Here is a 23,723-nt window from a genome sequence, read left to right as displayed (position 1 = left end):
GCTTCGTACCAAATTTCAAGATTCTGAGTTCACGGGAAGTACCCTGTAGGTTTTGATTCCCTTGAGAGTGTCGAAAATTTGCGGAGATCTTCGGCATAAACGGCTGTATCTTTTGAGTGCGTTGGCGTAGAAGATTGATTTTTTCACAGCTCCAAGGGACAGTAGACCTGAGTATTTGATATAAATTCCAGCTTGATAACTCTTCGCGTTCCTGAGAAAAAGGGTCTTGACAGACAGACGGACGGACGGACGGACAACAAAGTGATCCTATATCCGTTTTTTCCTTTCGAGGTACGGAACCCTAAAAACCTTTTACAATACTTATACGCGCATCGATTTCGAAAAATTCATTAATCGAATTCGAAACAGCGAGTAAGGGATAATATATCAAGGGTCTGCCTGGAAACCAGCGTTGTAGTAAATAAACTGCAACATTATGCTGAGGCAAACTCCTATTTAACATTTCTCCCTTAGATTTACAACTCAATTTCTTAGTTTTTAAGTCTAAATTTAAGGCTTATTTGTATGAAATGTCACTGTCTGTTAACTCTGCCATTTCATTGGAGTTTTGGATAGGCTGTGCTCTGAAGAATTGTTCGACATGATGCCAACGGCCGCTTTCTATCACCGCACCGCTCGCCGTCGGCAGGGTGTTTATCTTCACACCCTAGAACCTAAATGGTCGCGTACTGTGCTGTTTAAGAGGAATTTCCTCCCGCGAACGCTTCGGCTGTGGAATGAGTTTCCTGCCGACATTTTCCCGAGGGGCTACATTTCTTCAAAAAAGGAGTGTACAGGTTTTTAAAGGGTCGGCAACGTGCAGGTAATACCTCTGGTGTTGCAGGCGTCTATAGGCTACGGTGACTGCTTACCATCAGGCGGGCCGTGTGCTTGTTTGCCACCATCGTGGTATAAAAAAAATGTGATGATGAATAAAAAAATCTGTCTGTCTTCTATGTCTAAAAAAGTGGATTTACCTACAACTCATTGTACCTAAAGATTACTTAAAATATTTTTTTACCGGGGGTAATGGGGTAAGTCTCCCTAATAGGTAACTGAATTAACATATTATTAACAATATCGAAAAGGTTAGGTTAGCAACCACTGTGGTAACACGTTTCGGAAGCTCGCCAGTGTTATTGTAAACAAACGCGTACAGCTGCGCATTCGGCATGGACCCGAGAATCTACGATATAATTGCCCGCCCAGGCTGTTAAGTAATATGATGTATGCAAAGGTGAAACCCCGAGGAGATTCTCAACCAATTGAAAAAATTAACACTGCTATCATACGCTGGAAATAAATCTTCATTTTTATTGGTCAGTTCTCAGACTGTACTTTTAATAGTCTACGTCATCGGTACAGTGATTCATTATCATCATCATTGGCACTGTATCCTGTCCGTGTCCCTAGTATTAATATTTTTTTAACCGACTTCAATTTCATAGAAGGAGGAGGTCCTGTATTCGGTTGTGGCTAATTTTTTTTTTATGTATGTACACCGACACCTGTGGTCCGATTTGAGTAATTCTTTTTTTGTTTGAAAGGAGTTACCTCCAAGTTGGTCCCATTTTAATTGGGTTCTGATCTGATGATGGGATCCATGAGGAATTGAGGGAACTCCTCATTTTTTATAGGAACGTGTATGATGATTTGGTTGTTTTCTTAAGCAAACCGAGCATTTTCTCTCAAAAACCATCAACTTGATGAAATGGATCTGATGATGATGATTTTTTGATGATAATGATGATGATTTTTTTAATGTAATATGTTCACCGATTACTCCAACACACGTGCTCCGATTTGAGTAATATGTTTTTTGTTTAAAAGGAATTACCTTCAAGGTGGTCCCATGATATTTTTGGTTCTGATCTGATGATGGAATCCACGAGGAATAAAGGGAATTTTTGTATGTGGATTTGACTGTATTCTTAAGCAACTCAAGCATTTTCTCTCGTAAACTACCAATTTGATGTAGTACAACTGTAGCCTTACCACGAGTTTGACTCTACATATTAACTGACGTGTTCGTAACTTACTTTCTATACATCTCGCTCGCACTAATAGGATGCCAGTACGAGCGAGATGCATAGAAAGTAAGTTACGCTATAGCAAATATGTCAGTGTCAAATTCGTGGTAAGACTACTTACTGATTATGAAGACCACGGGTGATATGTGGAACTTACCTGTTATAATTGGGTGTATTTTTTTTTGTTGTATTAATAGTGATTTATATAAGTTTTTTTTGGAATGACTTTTGTTATTATTTAAGTTGTATAGGATATTATAAATAAATGTAATGGGTGTATTATGATTTTTGATGTCGGTAGTGTTGTAAAGAGGTGAGGGGTAAGTGTGAGAGGTGTGTGAGCTAGACGGTGGTGGTGAAGGTAGACGTTAAGGGGTCGAGGGGGTGGTGAATTGAGGGGTCGAAGACTAAGGGGTTGGGAGTTGGGAGTTGAGGAATCGGGAGGTAGGAGTTGAGTGGTCGGGGGTTGGAAGTTGAGGAATTTGGGGTTAGGATTAGGAGTTAAAGGGTCTGGGATTGAGGGGTCGGGGAATAGCGCTTGAAGGTTTGGTGGACCCTGAACCACCAACAGGGTCAAGGGTTTCAGTGACCAGGAGTTGAAGTGCTGTGAGGTTGAGTGATCGGAGGGTTGAGGGATTGGGCCAGTGGCGGGGCGGAGGATAGATTTAGAGTAGTGGCAGGAATAATTTCCCAGACGCACTCGAGGAAAATCCTGATTATTTATTTAAGTTAATGAATTTAGTGTTAAACATAATTGTGTTTTTCATTTATGCGTCACGCGGTACTCGTAAGCTTTCAACAATGCCTTATAAGTAAAAATGGAAAAATAAAAACTTTTTACAAAAAAAGTAAACCGACTTCAAACATATCAGTTGGTAACACATATACTTAAAAAACCGGCCAAGAGCATGTCGGGCCACGCTCAGTGTAGGGTTCCGTAGTTACTCTTCCGTCACAATAAGCTAAACTGGAGCTTAAAGTATAGTAAATTGTTAACCAAGGGATGAAACGGTACCTTTCACCCGAGTTAAACAAATAGGCAAATTTGCATAATCAGTACCTAATTAAAGTCTTTTTACTATGAAGCGAAAACTTTTTGCGATAACTCAAAAACAGCTAAACTGATCATATCCGCTATAGTTTTCATTTAATGTCTTTCTTAAGCTCTACTTCCACGATTTTTTTCATATTTTTTAGACCTATGGTTCAAAAGTTAGAGGGGGGGGGGACACATCTTTTTTTTTCATTCGGACCGATTATCTCCGAATATATTCACTTTATCAAAAAATGTTTCTTGAAAACCCCTATTAGTTTTGAAAGACCTTTCCAACGATACCCCACACTTTAGGGTTGAAGCGAAAAAAAAAATTCACCCCCACTTTAAGTGTAGGGGAGGTACCCTAAAAAAAAAAAAATTTTAGATTTTATTGTACGACTTTGTCGGCTTTATTGATTTATATATCCATGCCAAATTTCAGCTTTCTAGCACTAACGACCACGGAGCAAAGCCTCGGACAGACAGACAGACAGACAGACAGACAGACGGACATGGCGAAACTATAAGGGTTCCTAGTTGACTACGGAACCCTAAAAAGGATAATATTTTATTTTATCCTTTTTGAAGTCGGTTTACTTTTTTTTGTAAAATTGCATTTTGCAACATGGTTAGCAGTCATCCATCCTCGCTCTGCCTTGTCTCTTTGATATGACGTGTGCCTTTTAGACAGCTGCACTGTCACTCCACGATGTTCGTATGGAAAAAGAGAAAGAGTACGAAAACGGAATACTTTGGTTGTTATTCCCAAATGCTTACGCAGCGCAGGCGAGCGTTTGTGACAGACAACCAGTATATGTGGGATCAACGAGCGTAGTTGCTACCGGTCGGGAGATCAATTTAATCTAATTAATTTAGACAGAATGCTCGGTATACGTCCGGGAATAAGAAATCCAAGATCAAAGAGAGTATGAATCTGTCGTCTCGCCCGGCGCGGAACGGCTTGAATGTTAGCTATCTAAAACTAAGCTCCTGTGATACGCCTCTAAGTTTCGAATAGGTACTCATGAAATTCCCCTCCCATTATCGACATTTATTATAAGCAATTGTTATTATTTATTTGCCATTTATTTCGCATATTATAAATACACTATTGCATCAATAAGTACATAATGCCAGTGGAGAATAATTTTACACAGGGTCCTAAGTAACTACACTGATTAATCAAAATCGAATTAAGCCTCGAGCAGAGGCTTCATTATGTAATTGAATTTACTTATATCTTTATTTTGTTTTTATATCCACGATGGCAAGAATTTATTTATACACTTCTAATAGACTAATAATGTCGCAATATTATTTCGCGTAGGTAATGGCGTTTAATTTTAAATAGCCCTCAAAGGAATTGTAACGCCTAAGGTGGGCACTCAACTCAACAGCCAATAACTATAATTTTATTAAACCTGACTATGAAAGTAGTTAGTTTCACTATAAGCGAATGAAATGAATTAATTTAACTACAATTTCAGTACACAGCTATTGACCATTTTTATTTATATACACAACACAACGTAAGGCCAGCTAATGGTCCTTGTCTTTATTTTAATATTATGGCACTGTTCATTGTAACACATGTGGCACCAGTAATAATACTACCATAATAATGAAACAGTTTAGGTAATATCAGAAAGAAAACTTGTTTTCTTAAAAAGTTCATAACGGGATAATAACGAAAACACACATATCCACAAGCTGAATTCCGTTGGAAACCTTGTGTATAACCTAATTGGCGAGTTTGCCCGTGATGTCATAGTTTTTACGAGTGTTCCCACGCTCGTCTGTCTAAGTAAACATGCGAATTGTTCTGCAACTTGTCCCACATTTATAAAGATAAAAGACAATCGGATATGGTCTCTCACACTTCTTTAATATTTTGACAACCTCGTGGACGTTGACGTTGTCCTAATCGTATCACGATTACCATCTACAAATGTTCACAGTACTACAATAAAATCATTATTATTCTGTTCTTATCCTATTATTATCGCTCCTAGGGAGGCCCGGATTTAGAGCCCCTAGGTAATGGCACTTATAATTTAGTGGGGCTCCCTTCTCCATCTCAAAACCATTTTAATATCAGTTATCATTTCAAATTATTTCTGTATAATACTTTGTTTGCAGATTAATATTAATGATCTTTTATCCACGTGGTCCTGATTAGTCCTTTGATAAATTGCTGCAATATTTTATTAACTAATTACAAAAGTATACGACAATAACACTGACAGTGACACAGTAAACGCTAGTTATATACGTACTAAAGTGAAAGTGTTCATCCATTATCAAAGTCGTCTCGCAAATCAGTTTGAAGTTCGCCAGATTCTAGCCCTGGACCAGGGCCAATTTCACGGGCCCAGTATAGTCCTGTAGATATTTATCACTTGCGAACATTAAACCGACCGTAGTCAGTACGTGAGAGAATTCGTACGAAGCTGACCCGTGATAAAAGCGGAATCAACGATTAATCTGTAAAGTGATTAAAAACGAACTATTTGTTGTGCTGAGGGCCTACCGCGAACATTGAAATTCGAAATTTCTCTCTTTATCGCTCTTACATACTTAAGCGAAAGATGCACTGAACGAAATTCCGATTTTTGTAGTTCACGGTATGTATACAGATCTTCTGACCCGCATACCCATCAAGAGACGCAGACGCATAAAATGTTTTTAATTGTTTGGTTCAAGAACATAAAAGATAGAAAGAAAACAATACAAGGTTTAATTTCGATTAAAACTGAGTGTGGATTCGAAAATAAATGCCTGCGGTTAGCAACAGGTGGGCGCCATCAGCATTACGATGAGAGCTGCCTAAGATCTAGACATTACGATATCCTGAAGATGATTTGTTCACATAAAACATATTGATGGGCAGAAGTATGTGCCAACCACGTCTAGTTGAGCGCTCATCCAACTGCAGCGATCAGCAACATCATTAACATTTTTTATCGTTTCTTTTTTACATTTAGTACAAGGATATATGTCGTACGTAAAGATTTTTTGGTTTGGAATTTTTGGTGTCTATTTTTTTTCTAATATCATAAAAAAATAGATTATTGCCATGGTATTATATTTAAATTTATAACACATAAAGAATTAAAAATATAACCCGGCTATCCATTTGAATGAATAGAATCATCATAAAAAAGAAGATTGGTAGTAAACAACAGAAGCAATTAGAGGGAATCCCACACAAGAGCTCAGCAGCTGGGAAGCTCGGGAAACTATAAATTATGTGCGACAAAGGGTGATGAACAGTTACTGCCGTCGCAAATTTAGCGGTGGCCGGCAAAACGCGGATACCTATCGGATTAATTCAAAATATTTCTGGTATTTTAGAATATAATCGGAATTATTTGAAAGCGTTGTTAGTGGCGTTTTATCCGAAGCATAATCCCATATTGTATTTGACAACAATGACATCCCGGATTCGTATCTCAATCACATCAAGAAAGTAATATGCTCACTTAATCATACTTATTATAGTAGGAGATAGGTTATTAAGGAATATCTACCCCATCTGTCATTTCTTTATATATATTTTGATAAGAAATAAATTGGTGAAAAAAAAATCTGTGAAGGAAAAAATCGTGAAGAAACCTGCATACATCTGCAAAGAAATTTAAGCTTATTTTATATATAATCTAACTGTAATAAGGTGCCTTGTCAAAAAGTTGGTACAGTCCATAGTTGCCTAGATTAACCGATTTTTATCTAAAATTATATATAAAATAAGCTTGCATTTGATATAGGTAATATACGATCAAATAACAAAAAAAGTAAAAAAAAACTGTCCGTACGCAATTTAAGTAGGCAATGTGTCAATGTGAATATTATTTATCATTTATTTCTAATCACAAATAAATAATAGGTAACAGATGAGGGTAGATATTCCTTACAACGTATCTTAGACCTTTATCTGTGATGCAACTAGCTACAATTTGACAGATCCGATATTTACCTTATAACAAAACTGACTTTACGTTTTACCCAGCAAGAAACAATAATAACAAGAATTCCTGTAATATCCATCAGTATTATATTTATAGTAGGTATGTATACATTTTATTTGCGATAGTTTATATAATTTACATTTTATTTGTCAACGTATACTTACGTAGTTTATAAATTTACTTTTTTTTTATTCAGTCACTTTTCTCTTGCCCCAATTGTCATTAATTCCACCATTTGTACATTGTTTTATATTTTTGTGCAAATAAAAATGTAATTAATAAATAAATACTCTACGTGGCAATAAGTGAAGCTATCATTAACGATTGTCTATGTTTCTTTTGACAAAAATTCAGATTTTGCTTTCATGAAAAAACTATAAACCGCAGTGTAACCAGCCAGCGTTCCAGCATCGAATACTACTGTTTTCTTATTCCCGCTACTTTTTTGAAAAGCTGTCGAATGTATGTTTTGACTAAAACAACACAAGGTTTAATTTCGATTAAAACTAAATGTGGATTTGAAAATAAACACTTCCAGCCAGTGCGGTTAGCAACAGGTGGGCGCCATCAAAATCACAACGAGCGCTGCCTAAGATCTAGACATTACTAATATTACTATATCCTGAAGATCAATTGTGCGGAATAGATACGGTTTTGAGTAATCTATTTGTTCGTGAATTTGTAATTATGGTCCTTTTTCTCTTCATAAAGATCTAAACAATGTTTCTATTGAAAGCATATAAAAATATTTCAATCGTTTAATATATTCGCACACAGAAGTGACATAGAATCCATGTCAAATTATAAGTAACTAGATAGAAGACACATTCGTAAAGATCGAAAAATAGAAACATTAAATAATAATGCTTAAAGCAACGACCACATTACGTTTTACATACCGTCCCGAAAAAGTTATTATATAAATTTATACGTAGGATCTTATTTAAAAGAAAAAAACGGGAGACGGCAACTAGTTTATAGTCAGATTTTTTAGCTTCCGTCGTATCCATAACTATATTCAATCTAACAGATTCGCTTTGTTCTATTTATTGTGTAAGCACTTGGTTTTGTTTTATGGTTTGCGCTTCGTTCTCGCTATTCTTGTTGCGCCCTTGACTTTGACGAGAGATCTTTTCAAATAGAAACAAAATACATGCGAATTCCAACCTACTTTTATTTTGGCTAAATAATCGCCAGTCGTAAATTATAGGGATGTTATTCCGAGTTCGCGTTATGAGGTTAAGATTTAATACAGTGAGTCGTGAATCATAGTGAGTTGCGGTTTGTTGTGAAACAGCTGGGGAGACAAATGCTTTACGTTGGCAGTCGACAACAAAAAAATAAAATAAAAAATAAAAATATTATAGAACATTATTACACAAATTGACTAAGTCCCACAAAAGCTCAATAAGGCTTGTGTTGAGGGTACTTAGACAACGATATATATAATATATAAATATTTATAAATACTTAAATACATAGAAAACACCGATGACTCAGGAACAAATATCCATGCTCATCACACGAATAAATGCCCTTACCAGGATTTGAACCCGGAACCATCGGCTTTGTAGGCAGGGTCACTATCCACTAGGCCAAACTGGTCGTCGAAACAAGACATCATGATAGGTATGAGAGGATATCTTCCTAACTCGTAAGTAAATCTAAATCATAAAATTGGCGTCTATATTCATAGATTTTTGATATTTAAATTTATTAAATTTTAGCTTATGTTTCCAGTTATAATAAATATTCATAGATTTTTTAAATTTAAATTTAATTAATTTTAGCTTACGTTTCCAGTTCTAATAACTATTTGAGTGACACGAATCGCTATCGGAATACGACAGAGCTTTTATAGATAAGATAGTATTAAAAAAAGCGGCCAAGTGCGAGTCGGACTCGCTCATGAAGGGTTCCGTACCATTTGTGGCGTATTTAAAAAAAACTACTTACTAGATCTCGTTCAAACCAATTTTCGGTGGAAGTTAGCATGGTAATGTACATTTTTTTTAGTTTTATTATTCTGTTATTTTAGAAGTTACAGGGGGGGGGACACACTTTACCACTTTGGAAGTCTCTCGCGCCAACTATTCAGTTTAGAAAAAAATTATATTAGAAACCTCAATATCATTTTTGAAGACCTATCCAGATACCCCACACGTATGGGTTTGATGAAAAAAAAAGTATGGGGAACCCCCAAAATTTATTGCTTTCTTTTCTATTTTTGTGTGAAAATCTTAATGCGGTTCACAGAACACATCTACTTACCAAGTTTCAACAGTATAGTTCTTATAGTTTCGGAAAAAAGTGGCTGTGACATACGGACGGACAGACAGACAGACATGACGAATCCATAAGGGTTCCGTTTTTTGCCATTTGGCTACGGAACCCTAATAGCGTAAATTGAGTGACAATGCAAAGAAAAAGCAAAGTGCAATTTTCATTGTGTGGAGGTAGAAATTTAAAAATCAAGTATTGATTAGGCAATTTCCTCATGCACAAAACGGCCAGTGTAGTGCGTTTTCCTTGCCTGAGCGCGCTGCCTCGGCCGAAGCACGTCTACTCTGGTCGCTTTGTGCGCAAGGAACTTGCCTCGCGCGTATGCTCGCTCTGTGTGGACCCGCCTATTGCATAATGATTACTCAGCTTTGTAAAAATATATAAGTTTGAACGAGGTGCACGGCGAGTGATGTCAAAATTTAAAAAGTTCTATTACAGCTCCTGATATAGTCTTGAATAGCTATCTATACAATTACATTTTACATATAATTAAAATTGGTACTCGCTGAAATGTCTATAAATATGGAACGCTTTCAATCAAGGCAGCTAAACTAAATAAAAGTCAAAGCATTAAAAATGTGGACGGTGACGAATAGAAAATCCATACTCTTATTAATTTATTTTATTATGTAAAGAAATATTTGAGAGAAATACAAAGCCGTTTCATCGATTCTCCAGCGAACACTAAAGACCCTATTAGGGCCCACGCTTACTGATAACGATTGGCACACAATTTTACTGCGAGATTTATCACCTTTCCGACGAAGATGTGGGCGATAGTTGATAAACTGGCTAATGGTGTGCCTCGTAATCGATACAGGCGCATTCGTTATAAACTTACAAGATATAGTAATTAAATTATCAACGGTAATATAGAGCAATAGTATCACATCACACCCTAAACATCTTGTACAACTTTTGACATCCATAGATTAGTTCATTTATGAAACTGTGATCTAGTTTAGTTAGAGACACTGGTTTTACGATCTCGACGCATCTAAAATAATTCATAGTCTAATAAACATTACATGAGCCGTAAACTAAAGGGGTCTCCCTCGACATTCTTAATAACGTTTGTCCTAAAATCACTTGCCCTAACCATTTTGTCATAATGGGTAAGTACCTAATGATCAATCATCATAACAGTAACTTATATTCATTTTTGTGCTACATTATTATTAAAACCAATGTTTACCATAACATTGGTTTTAATAATAACTTTTGACATAAACTATTTTGTCCTCATGAGTCATGGGAATAGCCCTAATGCCAAAAGTCATAATGATTATTTGCCATAATTTATTGGTTATCCTAAAACAAATTTCTAAGCATTATTGCCATAACAACCAACTAATAGTCTTATTTTGTGTGCCAAATTGTTGCCCCCCTGCGGCCCTCAGAAAAACGAATTGTTGCCAGAAGAGTAGGTTAGGTTAGGTTAGAACTACGACCCCTAAAAACGAACAAAACACGTGTTAGGATATAAGTAATCAAAATTAGGAATAAAAACCGGCCAAGAGCATGTCGGGCCACGCTCAGTGTAGGGTTCCGTAGTTACTCTTCCGTCACAATAAGCTAAACTGGAGCTTAAAGTATAGTAAATTGTTAACCAAGGGATGAAACGGTACCTTTCACCCAAGTTGAACAAATAGGCAAATTTGCATAATCAGTAACTAATTAAAGTAAGTCTTTTTACTATGAAGGGAAAACTTTTTGCGATAACTCAAAAACAGCTAAACTGATCATGTCTGCTATAGTTTTTATTTAATGTCTTTCTTAAGTTCTACTTCCACGATTTTTTTCATATTTTTTGGACCTATGGTTCAAAAGTTAGAGGGGGGGGACACATTTTATTTTTCTTTCGGAGGGATTATCTCCAAATATATTAACTTTATCAAAAAATGTTTCTTGAAAACCCCTATTAGTTTTGAAAGACCTTTCCAACGATACCCCACACTTTAGGGTTGAAGCGAAAAAAAATTTCACCCCCACTTTACGTGTAGGGGAGGTACCCTAAAAAAAATTAAATTTTTAGATTTTATTGTACGACTTTGTCGGCTTTATTGATTTATATATCCATGCCAAATTTCAGCTTTCTAGCACTAACGACCACGGAGCAAAGCCTCGGACAGACAGACAGACAGACGGACATGGCGAAACTATAAGGGTTGACTACGGAACCCTAAAAATGATCATTGGGATAAATTAATACTAAGGAATAAAATATTAGCACAAATATATTAACAGGCCAAACAAAAGGTGCAATAACGAGTAGGTATATATCAAATGTTTATGAGCTTTGTGATGCAATTAATGCCCTATAAGTAGGTGCCTATATTAAAAATTATTTTACAGTACATATGGGGCTACTTTATAGCACTAGTGCGAGAAGTAGCATATTACGTTACTGTGTCGAACATTTAAAGGGCCATATGTACTGTAAAACGTTGTACGATACATGTGCGAATAGGTAATTCGCAACTCGTGTCGATTTAAAACACTCCCTTCGGTCGTGTTTTAATTTATCGCCACTCGTTTCGAATTTCCTATTTTTCGCACTTGTATCGTAATGTACTATTATATTATATTAAAGACCGTAAATACAGCACAATCTAGTCGTATTTTAATTTAAAAATGAAAAGAAAGATTATAAATTATTTTCACTTGTTTAAATAGTTAACTTTTCAACGCGTTTGCGCATAAAGTTGTGCTCCAATTTTTTAGTCTTAAAAAAAATAACCGCCATTTTAAATTTTAAATTGCGCTATGCGCATAAAATAAGCTCATAGTTACTACTGGGGTCGGGAATCTACTATTTAAATGTTTAATTACTGGGTTTTAGTATCCTATCAAGTTCTAGGGAGACGAGTTTCCAAACCAGTGCCCCTAGTGTAAATTTAGTCGATAGCGAAACGTGCGTACGCGTTTGCGTTAAGTCTCATTTTGTATGGGTTTTTGAACAGCGCGCCAAACGGGACGTTTTGGAAAGTCAAAAATTTCATACAAAATGACACTTAACGCAAAGGCGTACGTAACGTTTCGCTGTCGAAAATATTTACACTAGGGGTACTGTTCAATAGTTAGGAACTGGATTATACGTAGGTATAGTGTGACTGGATTATATGAGATCTTACTAATACACGTAGATTCACGGATTTCAAGTTATTTGTATCAATTACAGACTTGTTAATAGCAATTTAATACAGTTTCCATTTAAAAATTAAATGAACAAATATAGATATCTATCGATACGGATATTAACGTCATCGCTCTATTACAAGCGTATGAAAATCGATTGAAACTATTATTGAAGCGATTATCGGTTCAAAATTAAGCCCTTGAGATGCCAGTGTTCGCTATAAGCCATTTATTCCGTCTGGGATGCGGTAAAAAAAACGTAGACACGTGCACATCGCGAATAGCTTTACGTAACACCTTGTATTCGTTTCTCGTTTCATTCATGATTGATACAGCCTGATTTTTGCGATGATCTAGGGATAGAATTTATGATATGATATTCCAAGCGTGCTAGCTTGTTTTGCTATTCTTAATATATTTTAATAGAGTTAGATGAAGATAACTGCAGAGATTTTGATAGCATAGACTGTGCAAGTGTTATTTATACGTCATAATTTGATAGAAGTTTGACGGTTAAATAACACTTGCACATGCACAGTATATGCTATCAAAATCGCTGCAGAGTTATCTTGATCTAACTCTAATATCATGCTATTTATGGCAAAATATGTACAGGTGTCCCCCCTGCATAGACTGATTGTTTGCAGGGGAGTCACGTCTCTCTGCAGCAGACTGGTACGTTAATGAAATAAAGTTTTTCTATTTATTCCTGGAATTCATATTTGATTTAGTTTGTAAACCTATTTAAATATAATTTATACTGTTTAATACCTAACTTCAAGTTCGTAAATTTCGTTGATGTCTTTTGTTACTTTGGGGCTAAAAAGGTCAAATGTTAAAATTCATATTAGAAACAGACCTCCAATACCAATATAATTTATGTAAATATCCGATATGATTTCAAATAAACTTTCTCTGCGAAAAGGTATGGTAAGAAAGATCTTGCTTCATCTTCAAGCAAATCTACGTGTGTATCCAAAGCTTTGCAAACAAGCCGACTTCCTAGCAAATAACAAGTTGTCTCGTGTGAAAAAATCTTGGGACAATCCACATACGCAAACAATTAAAACAATAATTTGGTTCAAACAAAAATCAAACCTATGATAGATCTTATAGAGTTCAAGATATATAGACTTATCAATTTATTTTGTTCCAAGAAAAGTAATAAGTACGAATTGAAATGGTTCGCACACGTTAATAGGGTTGACACAAAAGGAATTAAATGAAACACAGAACCATATTTTTTGGGCTACCGTTTTTACTTCTTGTTCATTTTTTTTACAGTTTCAGTGCTTATTTAAATTTTATAAGAAATAATTAATGGATATACAAACGGTTAGAGAAGGTTATTCCTTATGTTAATGTAATATGTTTTATTGTTATTACGAGAATATAACCATTAATATAAAATATAAATAATTAACGTGTGTTAACCCTTTGGATGAGAAGTTACGCACAATACGCACATGTGTGGAAAATAAGGACAATTCGAACGTGTTTTGTCGGGACTCCCAATGTGTTTGCCCAAAAATTAACCTTGTAAATTGTCTGATGCTATCACCAGAGACGTGTGAAGATATTTTCAACACTGCGTCCGAGCAACCGAGTAGCCATTTCTGTTCTATGCTACCTATACAAATATACATCCATGAAATAAATACATACTCAAAAGTGTTATGGTGTGTGTATTCGGTGTTTATCGACATTTTGTTATAGTTGTTGTCCCTTTTACCACGTTTTAGCGAGATATTCAGGAAATTTTAATTGCTGGCTTGTTCACTATTACCATTCTATTTATTGCCATTACTATTGCGGCAATATATTGGCCATATTCTCAAATAGTTCCAAGCAATCGTTAAATACAATGTAATTCAAACAAGAAACGTTTGTGACAAAAATATCTGATTTATTACTTTCAGAAATACACCGGGCGCGCGTTCGTCAACTGAAATCATAAAGTTTTGTCATCTCAAGGATTTCTGAAGCAAACAAATTACGAGTTGATTAATGGAACAGAACTGTATTATTGTATCAACCGTGTATAAATTATATAAAATTTAAAACTCGGGTTACACAATAATTGTGAATATTGTGACGCTAAAGTCAAGCATTGGTAACAATTATATTTTATATTGAAAATGCCTAGTAGTATTAGTATGTATTTAAGTATAAATGATTAGATTAACGAAATGTAGGTACTCGTACAGGGGGCCGATTTATGAATTTCGAGCACTTGATTTCGTCACTTGCAAATCTGGGGAAAACGGCGAAATGCTATTTTTGAAATACGAACGAGAGAAATTGGGAATCTAGTGGTATTGACCACCACGACTAGCACAAATCCAATATATCTTAATAAAAAGCTTTTGCATATGAACAAGTATATTCATTAACAAGTAAAACATATAAATGTGTTTAATTCGTACCAATAAACATTTACAAAATTATATTCAATTGTATTTATGATTATTATACCAGAGCCTGTTATTTTATAGCCGAAAGCCGGTTTGTAAATAAAAGTTTTAAATTCTATGCCGTTAAAATACATATTTGGTCCCATTTTTATCAGACTTTTGTGATTTTTTAAATATTTTAAGCATACGACTAGGTATACCTATAGCTCAGTGTGTTAAAATATCTTTTACAGTACATATGGGGCTACTTTATAGCACTAGTGCGAGAAGTAGCATATTATGTTACTGTGTCGAACATTTAAAGGGCCATATGTACTGTAAAACGTTGTACGATACATGTGCGAATAGGTAATTCGCAACTCGTGTCGATTTAAAACACTCCCTTCGGTCGTGTTTTAATTTATCGCCACTCGTTTCTAATTTCCTATTTTTCGCACTTGTATCGTAATGTACTATTAAACGTTTTTATTTAACTTGCAATGTTTATTTGTAACATATTTGTTCGGGTCAAATCTTGCAAGCTAAATTAGACGCACTTCCCATTATTGGATTCAGCTAAAACTTCATATACATATATGTAAGTTAACAATAACAATGCAATATTATGGTACCATGAAGCTGATCTGATGATGGTCATGATGGGTACAGGAGGTGGCCATGTGAACTCTGTGACCTGTGATAAAAAACAACGCAACCTAATTTTGTTTCAGTGTGTTACAATTGTCTCAATGAGTATTTGTTGCCTGTTGAAAGAATAGTGCAGTCTGCGATAAAAGCTTGTATCAAAAATAAAATTTTGTGAAAAAACTTATTTTCTATTTTTTTTTCAGGATCGTGAAAGCAATCTAACAGTGCCAGCCCGGTGGGAGGACCGCAACTTAAGAAACTACCTCAATAAACCAGGCATTGGTAAGCAACTTAATAGACGTATTAACAACATAAAAATAATACAGTTTATCCAATGTCATGCAATTATCCAAAATAACTTTTTAAAATTCTTAATGCTGCTCCTGAGCTTGATTTCGTAATTTTCGCAACCAAAAAGCCGCCACTACTCTTCTTTCTTGTATTCTACAAAAGTGACCAAAAAGAACAATAGGTATTAAGCGCGGGCTCAGCCAACATTATTTTTGATATATCCAATCTAGTCCGTAAAACGTATGCCTTATTTAATTCACTTCAGCTTTCTTTCATTCTATGAGATACTTTGAATAGCAAACTGTTCGAGCGTTCATTGACGATATCGCAATAATATCTATTTTCAATACTCGTCCTGCAGAGAATCTACTCCAACGCTCAGTGATCGTGCTGATAACATTTTACAATTAAATTAATAAAATGTTGAAATAAGTACGTAAGTACCATTTTATTTACCAAATATTCATAATTTCCAGAGAAAGTTAGTCGTTGGATTGGCGGGATCTATGACTATGCCGCGCGCGCTTGGAAGTGGGGCGGCGAGCTACGCCCCATGCGGTACCAGTCCTTCTCCAAGATGAAGAAACGCAAGCCAGAGGAGCTGCAATGGAACTGCATCGCCATGGAGCCTGAGCTCCTCTACAGGCAAGTTTTATATTTTGGGGTTTGCTACTACCCGTATAAAGTATAATCACTAATCAGTAACCCATTAAACGCGTATTGGTGTGAATATTCAATAGCGAAAAAAGATCGTTGATTTCTTAACTTCTCGAGTTCTCGTATTTTTGCACGTTCATAAAAACCTGCAAATTATTACCAGTTAAAGCCGCTTAGACTAAACATTTCATACGAAACTGGAAGGCGACCTCCATAGGAATAAATGCGAAGGTATGTTGTACTCGTGTGTTCGTTACACGTCATTTGACATTATTTTAATTAACCATAGGAGGTCCTTTGTTTTAAAAACCTATCGGGGGGTTTTATGAGAACGTGCGCCAGATATGGGATTTCGCTGCTAAAGCTGCTTAAGCTGCTGTGCGATCAAAGTCTGGGGAGGACTTTATTAAGTACGCCAACTAAATTACATAATGTTAAAGTGAAAGGGGCCGACAGCTTCTCCATACAAGCGTAGTACCTATTTTCCTCTCTATAAAAACATTTTCTATAATGTTAATATCCAGTTTATCCAGGGAGGAAAATGCGGACTACGTTTATATGAAGAAACGGTCGTACACTATCCTCTTCATAAACTGCGCTGAAAATAGAAACTATACATGATTCCTTTGCAATTTGCAATGTAACTAAGCAAGTAGATATATATTAATACAATGTAAGTCCTGAGAATAAAAGTAAGTAAGAAAAATATTACGCTTTCAAAGGAACAACAAAGCAGTTAGTAGGCCTGAAAATAAGAAAGAAAGAAGTATCATAAATAAAAACATAAACGCTCCACAATGAGACTCGTTCAGATAAAGGAAAATATATGACGATCCTTACGGAATAATATCATTCCTACTAAACAAAATATCCCATGCTTAATGGGATATGCATATTTCACATATTCACGTATCTACATAACGCAGTGTTCCCGATATCGAAATGGCGTGTTCGTGACAGAAATAAACGATCTCAAGGGCACAGAGACGGTGGGCCCTTTGGTTGCATTCGCTCTGAAATCTCTGACAATAAACACAGAAATTAGTGTGGGTTACAAACTTGAAGTGATTTTGCTTCTGTAAGAAATAAGCAGGGGAAAAATGCTACTTATAGTAAGGTTATGAAAATGCCGGCTTTTTGATAACTCGATCACACAATCATCTGTTTTTTTTTTCTAACTTAATATATTGTATCCTCTTAGTATAGACATGTATTATAATTCCAAGAAAAGGAACAACTGCGGGAAAATATCAGACATATCCATAGGAGTCAAATAATTTCTTCCTAGTGAGTCAGCTAAATAGAACGACCACTGTGTGTTGATTTATTGTACTTATTATGCCTGAAACAGTTTTAAAAATTGTCGTTGCAATCTTTTTCGTAGGACACCCGGGCAGTAGTTGAATTCCGCTGTCGCTTACAAACTGCACTCCACTACATTAGGACAATTCCATTCGTCCAATACCACGAAAAGCAATATAAAGTTTACGAACGCCGTGATGCGATATTGCCATTGTGTAGTTCAAACCCTTGTATAATATTTCTACTCTCGTGACCCATAAAGCTTTTTTATGAGCTTAATTTTGATTAGAACGAGTAGGTATATATATGTAAGTATATAAAATGAACCATAGCTGCTACCTTATCTAGAATAAACCTAGACGCATGTTTGTAATTATGTACCAAGTCAAATAAAACGTATATTGTCTATTTCAAAGATATTTTTAAGTTTGACATTTCAGGCAGAATAATTAAATTTCAAATTTCAACTCATAAAAAATAATATATCTACCTTTCCCTGACCACACACTGCGTAGTCTGCGTATAAGGAGTTCGGCCATTCAATGCAGTACTTAATATTATGTTATTTGGGGCAATATAACATATCTAGCCACTCATTTTTACCACCCGAGGAGTTACATACGCGTTGCCGACCCTAAACCCCCCCCCCCCCCCCCCTCGTTGAGGTCTGGCAAACTTACTCACCGGCAGGAACACACCACTATGAGTAGGGTCTAGTGTTATTTGGCTGCGGTTTTCTGTTAGGTGGAGGTACTTCCCCAGTTGGGCTCTGCTCTAGATCTGGAATTACATCCACTGGCTGTGCCCTACCACACAAAGTGAGATGACATTCACAATGCGCATACCTCTCTTTTGGACGTATGTCCCATTCTATTCTAATTTGCATCTTAATTTTGACAAATCAGTATTGTATTTGACTTGGCATGTTTTGACACATAGGCAGTAAGAGGATAATAAGATCTCAGACATATTATATCTATGATGTAATTAGCTGGCAAGACTAACTACTTGCTCTAAATTTAACCAGCATTGTAATTTCCAGATGGGCACCCGAAAGCTGCTACGAAAGCCGGCAGTACATCTGCAAAACTAAACTGAAGTACCACCGGCAACGCAACCCAATCAGCCGCGAACGAAACGACCCAAGGAGCAACGACGTAGTGACCGCCAACCCGTCGCTGAACCCGCTCAAGTCATACGACCTGCGTCCGAGTGCGCTCCGGGCTATGCCGAAGCCACGACGAAACAAGCGAGGACCGCTCCGGCCGAGTAGGAAGCTCACCCGACCTTTCCCTGGGTAAGATGGCTAAAGAATATTTTATATCACTCCTCTTCTGCAAGCGTATCACGAATGTTATTGATGTGACAAAGCAAATGTCACTTTTTAACACTCTATCACGATGATAACTTCGGCTATCAAAACCAATCAACCGTGAACGCAACGACCCAAGGACGACTGACGTGGTGACCGCCAACCAATGGCTGAACCCCTTGAAGTCGTAAACCGCTTACAACCCCTCTGGTGCTGCGGGTTTCCATTGGCGACGGTAATCGCTTACCATTAGGCGATCCGTCTGCTCGTTTGCCTCCCATATCATAAAAAAGACTTGCGTCTTAACGCGCTCCGAGCCATGCTGAAGCCGCCGCGAAACAAGCGAGGGCCGCTCCGACTGAACTCACGCGGCCTTTGCCTGGGTAAGATTGTATCTAAAACTAGCTTTACCTCTATACTAGCTACCCGCCCCGGCTTCCTACGGGTAAACAATTTATACACCCAAACCTTCCTCAAGAATCACTCTATTGATTGGGGAAAACCGCATAAAAACCGTTCAGTAGTTTTTGAATTTATCGCGAACATACACACACACATACACTAACGGACATGGCGGGGGACTTTGTTTTATAAGGTGTATATCAATTTGATTAAACAACAACCCAATTTTGGCGTCTCAAACGAGACAAAAATTTTATTCAATTGTTCCTGCTTTGACAATCAAACGAAACAGAGGTGCGTTCATCAACAGATTGCAATCATTCAACAATGTTTTACTCGTTCATCACACCAGTCCTGTAGTAGGTGTATCACCATTATCACCAGTGCTGTATCAACGAGACAAAACAAATACCTGTCACTTTTTACCACCGCCTGACAGAAACTGGCAGACGCTGCGCGCTGTCATTATCACGCTATCAAGAGTATCACAGTTATCACAAGGCTAACTGCGATCAGCTTAAAAATATACATAGTGTCATTCTACTCAAACATATCGTCGGTGCAAAAAAATGATAACGAGTATTTGTTTTTTCAAAATAAGTTTCTCAATTAAACAATTTTAATTTTACCCCACACATACACGCTACACACACACTACCTATATAATTAACATCATACAGGTGCGCATAACATAACTCCTAGTTAAAATAACAAAAGTGCAAATTTACTCTAATAGACATTTCAGTCATTAATTCGCGTAAAGTGGGTAATAAAGAACGATATTAGTTTTGCTAGTAAGTTGATACCAGCATGTTAACTGCCCATCTGATGTGGTCCAGTTTAGGGTAACGAGAGTTTTAATGGCCAATAAATCTTTAGTGCCTACTTTTGCTTCGCGATGTGCTTACAAGTTTTACAAATTTGTGAGAATAAGACCGGTTTTACAGTTGGCTGAAAATAACTTGATTAGTTTACATTAATAGTTGTTACGTATACCGCAAATTTGCCGTATTCTCTCGAGATTCTACTATTTTGTACAGTAGAACCATAAGGATGAACTATTTATTTCTGTTAGTCCGTATTTGGCTTTTTGACTACGGACCCCTAATAAAAATAAGTAAATGCTATGTTTCAGATATCAATGGAACCGCCGTGACCCTGAGGGCTCGTTCCAACGAAACGCCGAGCTTCTGACTTCTGGCCGCACCGGTCTCAGCCCTCAACAAGTCAACGCTCACTTAGCGCGGCTGAAACATTTACGAGACAAGCAGCTTAAGAAAAAGAAAATACGTAACCGAGATGAATGGCTAGTCAACGAACCCAAACAAAACATGGCACACACACACGCGAGGACGTACACTGTGGATAATAATATCAGCGCGTTGCATCCAAAGACAATAGTCGAAGAGTTCGATATGATGCCGCCACCATCGCCCATCGAAGTACGACCAGCACGCCAAATAAATTACGATTAATTCCATCTCGGCATTTTTACATGCGTTTAATTTAGAATGTGAATTCTCTTTGAAATAATTTAATGACTATTTAGGTTACTTTGAGACATGAACTGAGTGAGAGTTTATTTTTGAAAGGCCTGTTTTATTTTAAAAGTTCCTTGCAAGTGCACTCTTCTTATCGCCACTTGGGACTCCGTAGTTCGGATCTGCTATGTACTCAGTAAGTGTTTATAATAAGCAGAACATATTAGCTTATTTATTTGCGTTTGTAATGTGATCACGTAGTCATAGAAATGTGTACACTTTTTGTGTTCTTCTTCTCTTGTCGTAGAGTAGACAGAACGTGACGATTATTCTTCAAAGAAATAATGAGACATAGACTATGCTCTAGCCAGCCACCACTTGACATTCGTGGCTTCCTCGGAGCATTCCACTTTTTTTAATGCGAAAACAGATACCTATCCTTGTAGTAAGGAAAGGGTCAATGATTTCACCTACTTTGCCGCTGATAGGGTTGGCTGGCCCAACTTTAGCTTTTTAGCTAGTCATAGCTGGTAAATCACATCGACCAACATATATAGAATGTTTCATTCGCGAAGGCGCGTGCTTCGGCTCGAATTATCACCCTGTTAAAGGTTAGATTTAACAAATTTGCGCATCATCGTGAATGACACGATCTAATACCATGTCTTGTGTCTCTACCATCAGTGTCACCGATTAATCATTAAGTCATCTATAAACCATCTCATTTCGAGTATTAACTTTATCGCTAACGTCATGTTTCAATTTAGGTTAAGATAGCTTAGATAATCAATATGACACACAAACGCGACCAAAAGTATAGTTTTGTTTTTTTAAATATCCTCTTAAAAATGAATACCACAGACTAAAACAGGCACAGTAAATCAGAGCCATGTTTCAAAACGTAATAAGAAAATGTTAATGTCATTTCCTTTTTAGATTTAGGGACTAAAATTAACTATATTTTTGTATTTATAAACAACTAGTCAGTAAGTATGTTTATTTTAATGATTTCTACATTGTAAGTACATTATTATGTCATTATGTTTGTTTACAAACCTGTGTATTAAACCTACATTCGTGTAAAATAAAAATAACTCTCATTATATTCCACAATATCTTTGTCTGATTAATTTCTATATAAGTATGTTATTTATATATCTAATTTATGTTAGACTTATGTAAACTAGCATAAAGTTACCTCTATAACCTAAAAAGTATTCATTAGTTTTAAAAAACTGTGTCGTACTTTACATTGGCATTTCAAATTTTCTTAGATTTTAAATATTTAGGGACACTATTATAATTATAAATCTTCGGAACAACATTCACAGAATCATTTATATATTATTTTTGACGTTTCATTATGCGTAAAGTGACAGATGTTTTACGCTAAAGAGGATATGCCACGGCCGCTTGTCCATATAAACGTAGTCCCCATTTTCCTCTCTGGATATTGACATTATGGAAAATATTTTAACATATTTTGAAGTATATTAACCATACCTATGCCCCTATGTTTGACATTTTTCGAATTTTTTATTTGTGTAAAAATTAGGAGCGAAAAACAGATTTCATACAAATTTTTAAATGCTCCTAAAATTTATAATTACTAGAGATTTAAATGAAATCAAACATAGGAGCATAGCCGTGGTTGTTATACAACAAACTATGTCCAAATATTTTAATAATGTTAATCCAGAGAAGAAAATGAGGACTACGTTTGTATGGAAAGGCGGTTTCATGGCGGCCACGGCCTATCCTCTTAAAGTGAACCGTCAATGTAAACATCATCATTTGTCAACTTTAGCGATATCCATATCTGGGGGCACGGCAGTGCCCCCACCAAGTCGAGCAAAAAAGCACGGCCGTACCATCCTTTTCTCGATATATATTACGCTTATATATTTGCCCGATAAACATACTTTCTAACTACATAGAAGTAAGTACTGTTTGTTGGGTACTAACTGCATCTAGTGCACCTACTACTTATTGTGTAATAAAAAAACTCCTAAGTACCTACTTTTAGTAAGTAGATATTTAAAAATCAAAGTAAAATATGGAACATGAAAAGGAAGTTGTTTTTGTTATGCCCATAAATATAGAATTATCGTCATAATTGTAATTTATAATATAATTAAATGAAATCACAGTAGTCTTGGTCTAGACTGTAGTCATGGTTAGTGCCAATAGTTAAAATCCTCGCATTTATGTTAAGGATATTGTATGTCTTCGTCGTCTACTTCTAACAATATATTTATTTATAAACCCATCGGAAAAACGAAACCAATATCGTTTATTTTTACAACAAAATAAATGAAGTAATTTACTAATTAATTTACTTCCTTATATGTATATTGTCTTTTTCTTAATTTTCACTACCGATGATCATTACATCGAGTATGTTGGTCTATACCTATTTTCGTACCTACAGTCAAGTCAGCAGCTGCCCAGAACTTTTTTGAAAGAGCGTGTGTAGATCATTTTGAACACCCCACACGCTCAGAGACTTCTGCTGCTGACTGTATCTAAGTATCTCCTGTTTGTTTATGATACTTTCCGTAGAATGCTTTTAATTAAATGCTTAATACAATAGGTACATACGTACGTAGATTAATCTAAATATAACCCTGCTCATACTAATGCGTAGCAGGGTTTAATGCCATATTAGTACATTACGATACAAGTGCGAAAAATAGGAAATTCAAAACAAGTGGCGAAAAATTAAAACATGACCGAAGGGAGTGTTTTAAATCGACACGAGTTGCGAATTGTCGTACAACGT

General features: G+C 36.1%; 1 protein-coding gene across 1 annotated transcript in view; it reads left to right on the top strand.

Moving 5' to 3' along the window:
• Nucleotides 1–23,293, top strand: part of LOC133519795 (uncharacterized) — a 54,340-nt gene extending 31,047 nt beyond the window's left edge. The window contains exons 4-7 of the mRNA XM_061853900.1: nt 15,700–15,778; nt 16,264–16,432; nt 18,789–19,043; nt 20,596–23,293. Of these exons, the coding sequence (XP_061709884.1) occupies nt 15,700–15,778; nt 16,264–16,432; nt 18,789–19,043; nt 20,596–20,935 (843 nt within the window). The 3' untranslated portion in view covers nt 20,936–23,293. The remainder of the gene's footprint in view (nt 1–15,699; nt 15,779–16,263; nt 16,433–18,788; nt 19,044–20,595) is intronic.
• Nucleotides 23,294–23,723: the final 430 nt, after the last annotated feature.

The sequence above is a fragment of the Cydia pomonella genome, chromosome 7 (genome assembly GCF_033807575.1).
Source record: "Cydia pomonella isolate Wapato2018A chromosome 7, ilCydPomo1, whole genome shotgun sequence".
Lineage (NCBI taxonomy): Eukaryota > Metazoa > Arthropoda > Insecta > Lepidoptera > Tortricidae > Cydia > Cydia pomonella.
This window is presented reverse-complemented; position numbering and strand designations above follow the sequence as displayed.